Here is a 17,857-nt window from a genome sequence, read left to right on the forward strand (position 1 = left end):
GGCTGCCTTAATGGACAGTCATTTAGCTTTATCAGTTCTGTTCTATACGGTGCACTTTGGAGTTAAGCATGGAATCCTTTTCATGGTGATGACCCAATTAGTATTTGCATTTGTAAAACCTTTTGATATCAGAGTTGTATCTGATAGAAAATAAGGTTTCAATAATTTAGGGCTGGGGGCTGGGGTAGTGGCACAGTGGTAGAATGCTTGCCTAGCACATGTGGGGCACTGGGTTTGATCCTCAGCACCAGATAAAAGTAAATAAAATAAAGGTATTGTATCCATATCCAACTAAAAATAGTGCTTATTAGTATTGTTATCCCTAAGTTCTAAAGTAAAAACTTGCTTTAAAAATTCAGATTATCTTCTAGGTCCTCACAATTAACCACATCCTAATACTACTTAAAAAGATTTTTTTAAAGATTTGCTTCGAATAAAAAATGAATAGAAACACCATAAAATACCATAAGAACTGACTAGTTGGCTTCCCCTTTAGAACATTTGGAAAAATCTACTTTCAAAAACTTCATGAATAACTATTCACCTTATAAAAGGTTCATCACAAGATGACTTTAAATATAATAAGCAGCTCTAGAGTGATTACGAAATGATTGGCTCTACAAAAATCCAAGAGATACAACTTTTTTTTAAACTCAGTCTTGGTTAAACAAGGTACCACACTGAAATAAATATGAAATTGAGGCAAAAATGAAAAATCATGAAAACAACATATCAATAGAACAGAATGGAAAGCCCAGAAGTAGCATTACACAAACTGATCTTTGACAAACAAAAATAATTCAACACAGAAAGGGTAGTCTTTTTAACAATATCTGAACAGCTGATCATCTACGTGCAAAAAAAAAAAAACGAATCCAGGTAAAGTCCTTATATTTTTCACAAATATTAACTCAAAATGATCCATAGAATTAAACATAAAACACAAACTTTAAAACTCCTAGAAGTTAACAGAAGAGAAAACCTAACAGATCATGGGTCTGTCTGGTGATGACTTTTTAGATACAATACTGAAAGTATGATTCATGAAAAAAATATTCGATAAGTTGAACTTCATTAAAATTATAAACTTCTTCTCCCTGATACTAAAGATATAAAAAGATAAGCCACAGTCTGGGGGAAAATATCTGCAAAACACATATCTAATAAAGGACTGTTATCCAAAATATATTAAGAACACTTAAAACTCAAAGAAAATGAGTAACCTAATTTTAAAATGAGCACCAAACAGATCTGAACAGACACTTCATCAAAGAAGATGTAAAGATGGTAAATAAGCATATTAAAAGATGTTCAGCATTTTATATTCTCCTAGAGTTACATGTTAAAACATTAATAAGATTTATACATTTACTAAAACAACTAAAATTCAAAACAGACAACAGCAACTACTGGTAAAGATGTGGAGCAACAGAAACTTTCATTCATTGCTGGTAAAAAGACAATTTGGCAGTTTCTTCCCAAACTGAACATACCCTTACTATACAATCCAGCAACTTCACCCCTTGTCATTTACTGGAATGAGTTGAAAATCTATGGTCAAACAAAAATCTATACATGATGTTTATAGCATCTATAAAGGTTAAGTATACAAAATAGGGTCAGTTATGTCACATCCAACTGAAATGGAGCCAAGAGAAGCAAATGTATGCCTGTTTCAAAACTGTCTTGCAAGCCCAAGCCACAACCCTGAGGGCCTAACTCCAATATTACAAGTCTTACCTAGCAATTATGGTCACATGCCAATCAGGACACTACAGCACCAAGGAACTCTCTTTCAAAAAAAAAAAAAATGTATATAACATTCTCCCCCACCCCCCGCAATTCAACATTTTCCTTTGTTTTGAAGACATGCTAGAGCCTACCCTGGTGTGTGTGTGTGTGTGTGTGTGTGTGTGTGTGTGTGTGTGTATCCTGAATTGCAATCGTAAGACATTATGAAAAAGGCAAAACTACAGAGATGATAGAAAGATCAGTGGTTGCCAGCATATATCAAAGGAAAGAAGAGAGATGAATAGGGGATTTGTAGGGCAGTAAAAACTATTCTATAATGGATATATATCATTAAACATTTATCAAAACGTACAGAATATACCACACAAAGAATACCCTACTATAAACTATAGTTAATAACAAGACATTGATATTGACTCATCAACTGTTAACAAATGTACTATAGTATGTAAGATGTTAATAACGAGGAAAACTGGTGGAGTGGCGGACTCAGGGAATATATGAAAACAGCATTTTCCCCTCAAATTTTCCATAAATCTAAACCTTCTGTAAAAATATAGTATATTATTTACAAATAATGTTTACAAATAATGCACAAATAAAGAACATTGTGATAAATTTGTGATTAAACATGAACATGGACAAAAGTCAAATTACAAAGAAAGTCAATAATACAAACTAAGGATAAAACCTAAATACCTACTTTTAAGAGATCTAGTCTTTACAGTATAATAGTACTTCAAAATTTAATATGAAAGAATTTTAACAGGGTTACAGATTTCAAAATGTTATCATAATTAATGGCACATGTTCTTCTACATCTAAAAACTCCTACTATTTTCTGACCTTACTAGAAGTTCATGCAAAAAATCATTTCAAAAGTTTTTTGGTACACTAACAAAAACAAAAAAGTCTTCAATAGTTGAATCTATTAACTGAAAAATGAATATAAGAAAATCATAGCAAGATTCTTTAGACTAAACGTTCAATAATACTGAGAAATAAATCAATTTTAAGGAGATACTAACATAAATCTCTTTCTCCCTAATTGTAACAATATTTCACCTCCAAATATATGTCTATAATTGTTGGGTACTAAGTTTCTCCTATAAATTATAAATCTGAATGGAAGTAAGGGGATTGTTGGCCTCCTTATAATTTTCATGTGGGAAGAAATTCTCCAGGGGCGGTGAAGAAAAGAGAAAACATAACTTTTCTACCCTGTGACTATATATGTTATCTTACTTAGGCTCTGTTTCACGGATCAGAAAAAAAAATTAATTTGTTAAAAAAGCAAACTTGGGGAGTGATACTAGCCAAATGATATTGTTATATTGTGTGCATACATGATTATGTAACAACAAATCCCATCATTATGTACAGCTATAATGTACCGATTTGAAAATATGGAAAGAAGAAATAAAAATAAAATTGAATTAACAGAATAATCTATACAAATTATATATAAATTTACATAAATTGTTTTCTAATATGAAAAAAAATTGGTGTTTTTTGTGTGTGGAATTATTTAACAATAGTATTTACTTAGTAGCATGATGGCAGCCTCACTATGAATACACTAATTTGTCATTCACAAATGTCTTTCCCAAAGCACATGGTTCAGAAAAGTAAGATGAAGCTTTCAAAGTGGGTATAATTTGTTTTAAAATCATCAAGTTAGGACATGAGTACACCCTATCTAAAATCAAGTCAGGGATCTAAATTCATTAAGTACTCCTTACCAGTAGATCAAAGGAGGTCAAGAGGGCATGGTCAATAATCAACTATTACTGCAGCACTGAAAAAACTAGAACAGCTAATACTCAAACAAATGAACACTGTCCTTCACCAATTACACAAATTACTCTAAAGGAAAAATGAAGAAACAAGAAATGTTCAAGTTCAAAGTAACTCTGATTGTAGACATACACATATTTTAAAATTATTTTCAACTTCTGCCAACTTTCTACTGAAACCATCACTCCTTCTTAGAAAATCTTTCTGTATTGTTATTTGATGTTTACACTCCAGTATTAAGTTTTCTTTGGAAAGAGTGTGGTAAATATGTGGCACATCCCTAAATATGAAGGGTATTGTTTCAAAATATCTGTTGGAAATCGGTTTACTTTAGGGTCTTCTTTTCCTCTATTTAGATTAACTACATATTTCTTCAAATGTTCTGCTGCATTAATTGGTAGGCAATTTAACAGGATTGTTGCCTTTAACATACTTCCCCAGGACCCATGACCCAGGACCCAAGGCAATCAGGAAGCCCCAGATGACTAGCTGAATCATTCTAAGGCATTTGATATTTTAAACTCTGGCTATTCAAGTTTGTCCTTCAAATAATATAATTGGAGTATTTATTAATCTTTCCTACTAAAATAAGATTCTACACACTTACCTACAACAATTCACACATTTTATATAACATGAGTCTATCCACAAATCAGCATATCTCAAGAATATTCTATGATTGCTATCATTGGCCCAACCCTCTGTCTTCATAATGGCTGTGTGCTCAGACATTGCCAAACACATTTCTGATGCCTAGATTGCAGTTTCCCTTGCTTCTTGCTTCTCAGTAACCCATGATTGCTCTGCATGATCCTATCAATCCTAAAACTTACCAATTCACTTAGCATCAAACTGAAAACATTAAAAATCACATCCAAACTAACTAAAGTATTTTTAAAAGCATCTATCATTTTTCCTTTCTTTTTTATAACCCTTGTAGCATAACAAAATTGAGATTTCATGAAAAAAAAGACTTAAGCTTCCGATAAGCACTACTGAAAACTGGGAATAAAAATGGACTATTTCTAACTATTTCTAATGAGTGATCAAGAGAATATATATCTGAATCACACACTAATTAAAGCATATCTAAATAATATACTAAAAATCTCTCTTTGAGACCTGGATGTACTTTACCACCTCCACAATGGTGATTCTCAAACTTCATGCTAAAAGTGACTTTTCCATTTTTGCCATCAAACTATCCCGCTTTTTGAGTCTGGTTTAGAATAAAACTAATTAGAATATCTAGAATATCTAATTCTCTTCAACTAAAATAAAAAACAATCTTGTCATTTTCGGGGGTGGGGGTGTATTTGCTGGAAAAAAGCAGTTGATGTCAAAATTATCGGGACAAAAGATGCTACACAAAACTGTTATGGAAACATGTAAGATCCAAAATACATCTCTAAAGCGAATCTCTTGGTTATCTCAGAAAACAAAAAAAAACTTTGAATAAGACTACAAATTTAGCCCATTTATGTGAGATACATACATAATGCACGTCACTTCCCAAATACATATGACCAACTAAGTAACACAAAATCAAAGCTGCCTACCAAAGCCAGTTAGTGAGGCATTGAGTATGGTTTCCAAAAAAAAAAAATTTAAAGAAATACATATTTAAATTTTAAGTATCAAAAAGCAACTGAAAACATGTTAGGATAGAAACTGGGTCACAGGAACTCTGTGGGAAGAAGGCAAGAAGGTATTGCTGCCCATCTGTTATTTAATGCTCTTTATCCATCATCTATCATGACATTAAATGCTTTTATATTACTACTACTAAGAATAAAAATGATATGACTGAACATTTCTTGCTTAGCCTCAAGCCATAAAACCATAAGGCAAAAGATTTTAAAAAACTGAAAAACAAAATACCCTACTATGAAACATTGTGCTACTTCATACTTGCTGGTAGGAGAATAAATTAGCACAAGTCTACAGAAAACATTTTTGAAATCTCATCCTGCAAATATACTTGGCCACTTATAAAATGACACTTATGTCATTATGTTATTCTCTCCTACACTGTTTTTCTGTTTTTGCAGTGCTGGAAATCAAACCCAGAGCCTTGTGTATGATAGGAGCACTGTTTTTATAATTATATAAGAGAGCTAATCAGTAGGAATCAGTTAAAATACAATATATTTTATTCTGTTGTGGCTCAGTAGTAGAGAGCTTGCCTTGCAAGTGTGAGGCACTGGGTTCAATCTTCAGCACCACATAAAAATAAATAAATAAAACAAAGGTACTGTGTCCATCTACAACTAAAAAATATTTTTAAAAAAACCAAGGAAGCTCATGATACAGAAAAAGCTTTAGAAAATATTGCCAACTAAGTAAAAACAAAACATAGACCAGTAAATACAGCATGATAGCTATTTGTTATATAAGAGGAAGAGAGCAGTACACTGTACATTAAAAAGATATAAAAGGAACTAATAAAAACATACATAGCAAAGCATTTACCTAAAATGTGAAGCCAAAGAGCATGTCATCTCAAGAGTACAGTCTGTCTCCTCTCAGCTATGGTTACTTGCTATATTTATAATCTTGTTTCATTCAACTCCTCTCTATTTTCTTTACCCTACTTCTCATCTAATTACCCACCTTGACTATTGCTTCTAATTCTTTCACTCAATATTGTCAAATCATCCTGCTTATAACATGCAGCTTCACTGTGACATTCATTTGTCTTCAGTAGTTTACTGCTGGCCACTCAATAAAAGTCAACCTCATTCTACTTGTATTAAAAAATCAGTTTCTTTTCCCTGAAAAAATATGCAAGATGGCATAAAGACTATGCATCGATATGCATAGACATTAAACACATGTGTTGTACACGTACAGCATACATATGCTTTTTTCCACGGTGAACATGTATGCAGGAGTCTCTCACTCTCTAAAGCAGTTTAATTTTCCTGTTTGCTTCTCTTCAGCAAATAAATTAAGCTTATCAATAAACAACGGATAATCCCTAGGATTTGTCACACCAGGCCAATAGAGCTCATCAGGTTCAGGGCTCTCACCCCAAATTAAGTACAGTGAAATCTGCAATATAAGTAAAAAATATTCCTATTCCATTTTGTATCCTGTAATAATGTGTAAAGTACCATTTATATTTGATTTCTAAAGACCAAGGACCTTTTTCTTCACAACTAAATGCCAAGAGAGGTCACTGTAATTCCTCTACACTGAACCTTGAGGCAGAATCCCATCTGAAAAGCGATGGAAAGCGCAAGACTATATTATAGTATCTCAATCCATAAAGTTCTCATTATTGACAAAGTATTTTTATAAAAATATACCTGATCTTCATTTTCCTAATTAATAAATGAAAGTGTAATGTTTGACAACTACTAAGGTTCTGACAAGTGCCGACACTCTGTGTTCTTTGACTCTTAACATTATTAATATCTCAGGGAAAATAATTCACATATGTATCTCCATCAGTTTCATTAACTCAGACAGTTTTGGTGAAACCAAAAAACAGCTCATTTCAGTAGAACTCTAACAAAAAAGCAGAGCAAAGATTGCACTTAGTTTACTAGGGCATAAATAAGGTCCACAATAAGTACACTATAAAAATGATTACTTTTTTAAAGACAAGTCATTTAAGTCAGCATGAATTTATTTAAGAAGCATCATACATCCAGTGCTTTCACAGTTCTCCAAAGAAAGAATCTTCTGTATCAGTAAATTAACATTGTAATAGACTCAAAACAATCCGAATGTATTCTTTAATATGCATATCACACAGTCAAGACTAATAATATTATTAAAATCACTCACTCAGCACAAGTTTTTTCAACAGGGCAGCATTCAAATCATGGGCTTATTCTGACAGATGTTTACCCCAAGTAGTGATTGCTAGCCTAAACTGTAGAGGGGTAGACAAATAATTAGAATTAAAAAAAAAATCTATACAAGAAAATGTTGTAAGAACTGCTTTTATAGAGAATAAGTCATAATCCAAACAGAGTGGATTTGGGGGTTTACTATAACTGGAATATAAACTATTACAAACAAAGACTAAAGGCTGTTATTGTGTCTATTATCTATCACCCATAGCAGTTTGGGCAATGCTAGGCACAAAAAGAAAGAAGCTTTGAACAGAATGACCACTGGATCTAAGCCGAACAGTCAAGAACTGTCTAGAAGAAATGGACTCAGGGAGTATAGATTTATGAAGAAATATAAGAGAATGAGAAGGTCTAAATATAGTCACAAAGGCTGAAACCATGGAGTTCCAAATATGACAGTCCAATATCCTCTGGAATTATGGTCTGAGATAACAAGTAGATTCATGGAAGAAAGATGAGGGCCACGAGGAAATATGAAGAGAGGTCTCAAGTGAGTCAACAGTAAAGATTTTGAAGTAGCTGGTAGCAGGAGAAACGAAGTATAAAATGAAAAGATAATCTAGATGTTAAAGTATATGGGCTGGGGTTGTGTCTCAGTGGTAGAGCGCTTGCCTAACACATGTAAGGCACAGGGTTCGATCCTCAGCACCACATAAAAATAAATAAAATGAAGGTACTACATTTACAACTAAAATTATTATTTTTTTTAAAAGTATGCCTAGAAGCCAAGAGAGAAAATGGGCTACAAGAGAATGCTGTGGACCACACCTATCTGTGCAGAACCAAGACATGACAGCAAGAGAACAACAGTCTGGAAGTAGTACTCTTCTACTTGTGTTTCCAGTGAGTTGAGGCTATGGCCTTAAAGACATTCCCCTCCAATACGAAGCTGGGTAAGGGGACCAAAGTTTCAATTAAGAGAAAGGGAAAGGGAATGCATGTGAAAATAAACAGGCATCTAAAAAAGTTAGATAATTTGACTGATCTAGATCTTCATGAGAAGAGAAGTGTCGATGCTGGATAAGGATAAGGTACTATTACAGGGGCAGGGAAATATTAACGAGAACAGAGAATAGCAAGACAGGAGCAGGAAACAATGGAAAGTGCCTGGAAAAAAGTGCTTCTCCCCAGGTAGTCCTGTTGATGAGAAATATAGTGCTCATCAACTCAGAATTTCTGCTAGAGCACTAGCCCAAAAATGATAATGTGAATTTTCCTGAAGGTAGTTAAAACTGAAACTAGGAGCTTCTCTGATTTCCAGTACAGGGAGTGAGGATGTATAAGATGACTAAGAAACTACTATTTTTCCCTTAACTTATTTTGACATTCTTGAAATCCAACTACTTCCAACCCTTGGTTATCAACAAGAAAGGCTAAATAAAATTCATCTAGTAATTTATAATTAAAATCTGTTAAGAGTGTTTGCCTCACATGCACAAGGCCCTGGGCTCAATCCCCAGCACCACCTAAATAAATAAATAAATACATAAATAAATAAATAAATAAATAAATAAATAAATTCCTTATAAGAGTCTTCTGTTAGAACTATTAAAATATGCCTAAACTCATTTCTTGTAGAAATAGATAAAGCAATCATGAAATTCATCTGGAAAAATAAAAGACCCAGAATAGCAAAAGCAATTCTAAGCAGGAAGAGTGAAACAGGCGGTATAGCAATACCAGACTTCAAACTATACTACAGAGCAATAGTAACAAAACACAGCATGGTACTGGTACCAAAACAGGCAGGTGGACCAATGGTACAGAATAGAGGACACAGAGACCAATCCACAAAATTACAACTATCTTATATTTGACAAAGGTGCTAAAAGCATGCAATGGAGAAAGGATAGCATCTTCAACAAATGGTGCTGGGAAAACTGGAAATCCATTTGCAACAAAATGAACCTGAATCCCTTTCTCTCACCATGCACAAAAGTTAACTCAAAATGGATCAAGGAGCTTGATATCAAAACAGAGACTCTGTGTCTGATAGAAGAAAAAGTTGGCTCCGATCTACATATCGTGGGGTCGGGCTCCAAATTCCTTAATAGGACACCCATAGCATAAGAGTTAAAAATAAGAATCAACAAATGGGACTTACTCAAACTAAAAAGTTTTTTCTCAGCAAGAGAAACAATAAGAGAGGTAAATAGGGAGCCTACATCATGGGAACAAATTTTTACTCCTCACACTTCAGATAGAGCCCTAATATCCAGAATATACAAAGAACTCAAAAATTAAAACAATAACAAAACAAACAACCCAATCAACAAATAGGCCAAGGACCTGAACAGACACTTCTCAGAGGAGGACATACAATCAATCAACAAGTACATGAAAAAATGCTCACCATCTCTAGCAGTCAGAGAAATGCAAATTAAAACCACCCTAAGATAACATCTCACCCCAGTAAGAATGGCAGCCATTATGAAGTCAAACAATAACAAGTGCTGGCGAGGATGTGGGGAAAAGGGTACACTTGTCCATTGCTGATGGGACTGCAAATTGGTGCGGCCAATTTGGAAAGCAGTATGGAGATACCTTGGAAAGCTGGAAATGGAACCACCATTTGACCCGGCTATTCCCCTTCTCGGACTATTCCCCAAAGACCTTAAAAGAGCGTATTATAGGGATACATCAATGTTCATAGCAGCACAATTCACAATAGCTAGACAGAGGAACAAACCTAGATGCCCTTCAATAGATGAATGGATAAAAAAAATACACATCCATTATACACAATGGAGTATTACTCAGCAATAAAAAATGACAAAATCATGGCATTTGCAGGGAAATGGATGGCATTAGAGCAGATTATGCTAAGTGAATCTAGCCAATCCCTAAAAAACAAATGACAAATGTCTTCTTTGATATAAGGAGGGCAACTAAGAACAGAGCAGGGAGGAAGAGCATGAGAAGATCATCACCAGTAAACAGGTACGAGAGGTGGGAGAGAAAGGGAGAGAGAAGGGAAATTGCATGGGAATGGAAGGAGACCCCTATTGTTATACAAAATTACATATAAGAGGAAGTTAGGGGAAAGGAAAAAAAACAAGAGAGAGAAATGAATTACAGTAGATGGGGTAGAGAGAGAAGATGGGAGGGGAGGGGAGGGGAGGGGGGATAGTAGAGGATAGGAAGGGCAGCAGAATACGACAGACACTAGTATGGCAGGATGTAAAAATGTGGATGCGTAACCGATGTGATTCTGCAATCTGTATATGGGGTAAAAATGGGAGTTCATAATCCACTTGAATCAAATGTATGAAATATGATATGTCAAGAGCTTTGTAATGTTTTGAACAACTAATAATAAAAAATAAATAAAATATGCCTAAACTGATAAGTTCAATTTTTATCTCCATTATAGTTCTGGGCTACCCAAAATGCTAAAAGCAAAGGTTTTCATGATTTGAGAAATCATTAAAATATGAATACCACCTAAAAAACTTCTCTATGAGAAGTAAAAAAAGAGTCCATAAACAAGCAGTATCCTAAGAAGTCAGTACACTTGGAGTTAACTAGAATTTTTCATTTTTAAAAAATAACAAAGGCTGACTTCAGTTCAGCACAACCATGCCTCAAAGCAGTCACTAACCTGGCTGGTCTGATCACTTCTGTTGTCACTGGTTTGAAGCAGATCACCACTTGCCTTGGAGAAGCACATGGACCAGTGAGACAGGCTGTGACTGGCAGCACCCCACTGCTGAAACCATGCCAGCACAGGTGCAGAGAAGGAGCCCTGTGGACTCCACACCCTCTCCTGCTGGGCCTCTGCTCCCTCCCCACTTGCTTTCTCAGCTTTTTACCTTCTCTACAGAGGTCCCATATTGTGAACACTAGGAAGCTTATTTCCAATCTCCATGTGAAAGAAATAAAGCATATCTGAGTCCAGACTCTCTGGTAGGTTTTAAGGAGTATGCATACTCTGTAGTTTCTAGACAGTTCTAAGCCTGGTCATCTTGGATCGGAAAGCACCCCAAGGGTACGAAGGCTTTCTATCCTTACCTATCCTTTCTCTCCCTCAGATCCTCTTTCTCCTCCCTTCTTTCTATGTACTTATGTATGTATAAGTATCGACACTTCTATTGCTATTTTCTTCCTTTCCTTTTTTACTTTCCTGCTCAGATAAGCTCATCACAGGCTCTGCTCAGCCCACACCTTATGATAAAGAAAAAGATGTTGACTTTTTCTATTGCTACTGCCCCCTTCATTCTCTAATCTTTTCAGATGGTATATGATTTGACTAGGAAGTAATTTAGGAGTTTGGATAGATATTCTGGACACATAAAATGCTTGCAGATAAACTAAAAATCAATTCTTTGAAGGTAAAAGAGAGCTATGGACAACTTCCCATGTGGGTTCCTTACCTCCCCATCTCCTAGTACTTAAGATATAAAAATAAAAACCTTAACTATCAAGAATAACTGCTTTTTAGCATTATTCTAGATTATTTATTTTAGAAAGTTTGTTGCCACAGGTATCAATACACCAAAGATATGGAAATGGCTTCATTATACAAAGTTATATTTTGTAATTATATTTGTAAAATAATAATAAAAGTATAATGGTGAAAGAATATAGATGAAACTGACAATTGCTTCAAAATAAAATAGGAGGATGCATAAAATGTGTCCAGCTATATAGAGACTAGTGATTTGGGTACTTTTCTGTATATATCTTAGATTTCATTAAAAAGTTTACATAGCAAAAAATAACAATCAAAGAGGGGAAAGTTAAAAGGGTTATAGCTAAAACAAGATTACCCAATAAGTTAACAACTCTTGAAGTTGGATGATGAGTACTATTCTATTTTTGTACATTTGCAATTTTTCATAATAAAAGATGTTTTAAAATGGTACTTACAACCCTAAGAACTTTTTATTCTAAATAAAAAATTCAGAATCATGGTATAAAAGCAGTGCATCCTTTAAGAGTAGATTCTGAATTAAAATATAGTACACTAAAAATGAGGAATCAACGTTTCTGTGTAATTTTCTTAAAAGTGACAAGAATTTTTCCAAAAAAAAAAAAAATTTGTACAAGGACTCTACAAACTAAGATACAGAGATGTTCTAACTCTAAGGGAAATTTCTTCTTATTCTGTAGTAAAATACAATAAAGGAAATAATCAAATCTAATTATCTCCTGATAATACAGCAAATGAGTTGGTTCTAATATAAGCAAAACTAAGAGTATTAGTACATCCTAATAATTATATTTAGGTATCTTTTACATGAATCCAGTTTTATTTGGCTTCTCCTGAGGGACTTGGTCCCTATTAAGAGTCAATTTACATTTCTCAAGAACTACAGAGGAACTACAGAATGCAACTAGCATTCTGAAAAAGATATAAATAGCAATTGCTGCATGTAGAGAAAAATTATCCAAAATATATGTTTCCTGGAATTTCCTAATTTAAGTCAATTACAACAGGTGTATTATGTCTAGCAGTTAATGGAGACTGGATTTAGAAGAAATATTTTCTACTTAACTGAAGAATGTAAGTGGTTGCACTGAAATGTACCAATGGATTAAATTATCTGTTTTTTTCTTAAAATGCCTTACCCCATGCAAAAGGTTTACACCTTGCATTGTAATGTAGGCATTCCTCAACTTATAGAAAGGTTGTTATAAAAGCTTATCCATAAATGAACTTCGTGGAACTCAAATTACATTTTCCTACTGAAACAATTTTATAAAGAGTAATAAGGTCATCTTTAAGAAATCCATAAAGCTAAAATTCATAGAACCTATTGTGCTTTACTGAAACACTGTAGGATTTTTTTTTTTTTTAACTAACCACTCGGAATCATTACTTGGTTAATACAACAGATTCTAGGAATAATGTCTCTCCATTGCTCTATGCATGTAAAAACAAACACACACACAATCTACCCACACCTATAAAACAGAAAGCTCCTTTTCTCTTTAGTGTAAGCACAATGAAGGAAGTAGAGCTTAGAAAAGAGGTTCTTGTATCTGAAGGCTGGGAGAGGTAGTATGCTAGAGCTTATTAAAAGGCAATGAACACTAGAAGTTTCTATAGGATTGGTTCCTACTGAATCTTAAAGATGCAGGACAAAAGTCTTGTAAGCAAATGGAGTATTATAACTTCTACCAGTTGTCTCCTGGAAAGATGGTTTGTTTGTTTTCATTTTGTTTTTTTGCTACCAAGGACTGAACCCAGGGGTGCTTAACCACTGAGCCATATTCCCAGCATCCCCCACCTTTTAATATTTTATTTAGAGACAGGGTGTCACTCAGTTGCTTAAGGCCTCTCTAAGTCCATTCCAGCGGCTTTGAACTTGCAGTTCTCTAAACTGCTGGGATTACAGGTGTGCGCCACTAAGTTTTCATAAACTCAAAGAAAAATAAAGTATAGGTTATTTTGTGAATATTAGTTACATCCAAAGATCTAACAATAACCTCTCCTCCCCAACTATAAGATTGGGGGTGCGGGTTGAAGGAGCCTGCACGGCAGCTGACAGGCATCCCTCTGTCAGGGACCAAGGCCAGAAAGTCTTGGCAACTGCTATCTCAGGAGAGGGCTGCCTACACTTGGGACCTACTTTTCTACTCTACCCAAACACATCTAGATTTTTAGACTTTTTTAATCCACAAAACTATTTTTAAGGATGCAAGAAAAAGACATAAAAAACTCACAAAGACAAATAATTTAATTTCACATGAATACATTTTCTCATATGCCTATTCCTTTGACAATTTGAAAGAAAAATACATAGGGATCAACACTTCCACAAAACTAGCTATTCTATTATTCAGTCCCAACACCAATTTACAGTCACTCTTTTTTTTTTTATAGTCACTCTTAAGTTGAGAATTTCATGTTTCAATTATGCCATGCTACCATTATAAGATTTTAATAAGTATTTTTTATAAAACTCATATCCATAAACATTACATGACTTTACAGAGACCACTGCAAAAGCACATGAGAACAAGAGTTCCACATTCCTCCTGGTCTCCAATTCAGCTGAAGTCTACTCCACTTGCCTGCATAGGTGTTGGCCTTGTTCAGGAGGTCTGTGCATGCGTGCATATCAGCAAAAGCCCGAATTCCTAAGCAGTTGACAGGGTGAAGCTGAGATTCCAAGAATTCACAGCAAGTCTTCTTCACATCCTGTAACTGTAACAGACCAGCTGCTGGGAGAAGTACCTGTAACACACAAGGGAAAGTGCTTAGGCCACTGCTATTTTACCTGCTTCTCCAAAGGGCACAAGAGGTCCAGTCATCCACACCCAAGTATTCCATAGAAAACAAATGTAACAATTATTTGCAAAAGTGGTAATGACTCTTCATTCTCTATAATTTCTAAGGAATCGTTCAAAGTTCTCGGCAGTCTCAAGAATATAAGATACCAGATCATATTATATTTATGGTTTGTTTGATAAGCATAAACAAAATGTTCCTGAATTTTTAAAAACACCCATTATTAGTAAGCTAGAGGGTGCTATCATTCAATAAAATGGTTTTGTTTGCTTAATGCAAGGGTCCTGAGCTTCAGAATTTTGTGAGTAAGGGGTGTACCCAGACAAAGCCACATTTTTCAGAAGGCCTGCTCTTCCACTGTCTGAATAATACAACAAACTGCTTTTCTTAGGGGGTAGAACAACTTTATTTAGCCATTTTTTAAGAGTGCATTTTAATTATACAGAAAATGTGTTTCACTGAGGCACATCATACATGTATATATCATACTTTGATCATAATTACAAGGGTACAATAATTTAAAATTCAACATGAATCTCTAGTTACAAGCAATTTCTCTAGAATGTAATACATTACTGAAATAAAAAGCATAAGTAGTAATTGCCTCATAACTTCTAAATTCATATTTGTATTCCAATAACTCCAAGCAATTTTATATCAATTATCAGTTGTTTTGTAGAATTTAAGCACTATCCTCACTATAAATACTACAACTAAGGTTATACTCCTTTTCAAATAGATCAATAATGGAGCGATTTTTTTCTTATAAGTGAATGAGGAGAGCACTATTTTAAGGGCCAGCTTTGAAAATCAAATTGAGAAAAACTTCATTTAAAAAGTTATTGAATGCCAGGCACAGTGGCTCAGCAGTTAAGTAAAGCCCTAAGCAATTTTGCAAGATCCTGTCTCAAAAATTAAAAAAAGAGCTCAGGAGGTAGCACAGTGACTAAGCACCCCTGGATTCAATCCCTGGTTCAAAAAACAATAATAATAAAATAAAATAAAAAGAAAGTAAGTTACTGAATACCTACCATTCTTTCAAAAAGGCCACTCCCCAAAAAATCAACTATTTAACAATGGTCAATGTTAGAAAAGATATTAGCATAAAAAAAACCTTCTAAGTTCCTTCAGGAGTTACTTTAATATATATACCACACTGTAGTCCAAAGAAAATAATTAGAGGAAATAGTAGTTGATGAATACCTTTTACGATTTTCCTAAATCTATGTAATAAGATATAAATTTGTAAAGAATGAGAGTACTCATATGTCTTTCTATATCACAACTACCTGTATTTTCTTAAATGAAACACGGACACTTTCACTCTGGGATCTAGAAGCCCTGGGTGTGTCTGCTGAACACAACCAAATATTAATGAATAGAACTAAAGACCAAGAGGGTGATGGTTTGTATTTTAACCCAACTCTATCAACTACTAATAGTTTTCTCTGAAAAAGGGAAATGGTAACTAGAAACTGCCTTTTTCTTTGAAGAAAAATAAAGTATAAATAACGTGGTTATAGTAAAACCTTTTGCACAATATGGAGTGTGCTTCATTATGTTATGAGAATGAATCTCCATGGAAGACTTTTAATTTGTTGATAATTTTCAAATTAGAGGTTTTTCTATGATGGTATAATTGTGCTCTAAAGCAACATAAAGCACATTCCAAGATGCTTAACAGCACAGTCATTTAATTCAGCAAACACATATAGTTTGGAAAGTGGTCTTCTGCGTAATACTCAGTATGTGAAATTTACATAAATGGTAAAGATCACTCATCTAATCAGCACTTTCCCAGGGACAAAAGAGTGTAGTTCAGTAGTATTCAAAGTTGTTTGGTAACACAGAAAAACAAGGAGGAAAAAGTGGTTGAGCAGAAACAGGCCTGCTTACACAATGCTGGTGGGAGTGTATCTTGGGTCAACTTCCATGAAGAACAATTTGTCTGCTTCAATCAAATTACAAATTAACACAATCTTTGATTCAAAAATTTAACCTACAGATACACTAACATGCAAAATTTTGTATGTACAGATATTTTTATTACAGCATTACTGTAGCATTAATAGAGAAGCTAGGGAAAAGCCTGAATCATAAAGAGACTGGTTAAATAACTATAACCATCTATTCAATGGAATACTTGGTAGTTACTCAAACGAAGAAATTGAACAAATGGGATAGTCGATAAGATATATTCTTTTTTTTTTGTACCAGAGATTTAACCAAAGGGCTTACCCACTGACTCAGATCCACTGAGTCACATCCTCCCTTTTTATTTATAGACAAGGTCTCACTAAGTTGCTCAGAGCCTTGCTAAGTTGCTGATGCTAGTTTCCAACTTTCAATCCTTCTATCTCAGGTCTTGAACTGCTAGGATTACAATACAATATATTTTTAAGTATTAAAAAAAACAGTAATTAGTACATATTATGCCAACACATGATATATATTCACATTTACATATATGCCATCTAAAAAAAAGCAGCTAGAACAGGTTTTTAAATTTCTATTTCCCTTCACTGTTTTCAACTTCATCACTACAAAGTCCAGATCTACCTTAGAGGAGATCAAAACTCATAAAATCATAGAATCTCAGATCTGGAAAGGACCAATATAAGTCCAATATAAAAGTTATTTCATCGGTGGGCTGTGCAGCTAGAAACATAATTTTTATTGATGGCAGTGATGAGACAAATGGTTCCATGCTTGGCAAATATACGTTAAACTTATAAACTGGGCCAAATGTATAAAAAGTGCTTATTCCTATTTTTCTTTTGTCAATAAATCCTTTCAAAATGAGTCAGTTTTATGATGTAATTTTACTAGCGCTAGACTATTTAGCTTACATAATTACATACAGTTTCAAAAACAACAATCACTAATTGGTCTAACTTGCTAAACATGACATTTGGTAACCAACAGTCACTCATAAATGAAAACAGGAAAGTAGTCAGGGCCTCACCATTGACCTTGCTTATTTTGTGGATTAGTCGAACAGCCAGTTAAAACAAAAAATAATAAAGGATATTCAGACTTTAGATGAAACATATTCCATGATCAAAACTACTCAGACAACTGGCAACCTGTGAACTAGATACTTTAGAATTAAATCAAGTTTCCCAATAAACTGTTTTGGAAACCAAACTCATGAGGAGTTAAATGCTTTGTCCAAGTCAAACAGCTGGCCATTGAAACCTATGGA

At 34.1% G+C, this 17,857-nt stretch overlaps 1 protein-coding gene across 5 annotated transcripts in view; it reads right to left on the reverse strand.

Moving 5' to 3' along the window:
* Klhl2 (kelch like family member 2) overlaps nt 1–17,857 on the reverse strand; it is a 95,904-nt gene that overhangs the window by 21,608 nt on the left and 56,439 nt on the right. For all 5 annotated transcript variants that reach the window (XM_026395836.2, XM_026395837.2, XM_026395834.2 and 2 more), the window contains exon 5: nt 14,436–14,598. In XM_026395836.2, the coding sequence (XP_026251621.1) occupies nt 14,436–14,598 (163 nt within the window). The remainder of the gene's footprint in view (nt 1–14,435; nt 14,599–17,857) is intronic.

This window comes from Urocitellus parryii, chromosome 14 (genome assembly GCF_045843805.1).
Source record: "Urocitellus parryii isolate mUroPar1 chromosome 14, mUroPar1.hap1, whole genome shotgun sequence".
NCBI lineage: Eukaryota > Metazoa > Chordata > Mammalia > Rodentia > Sciuridae > Urocitellus > Urocitellus parryii.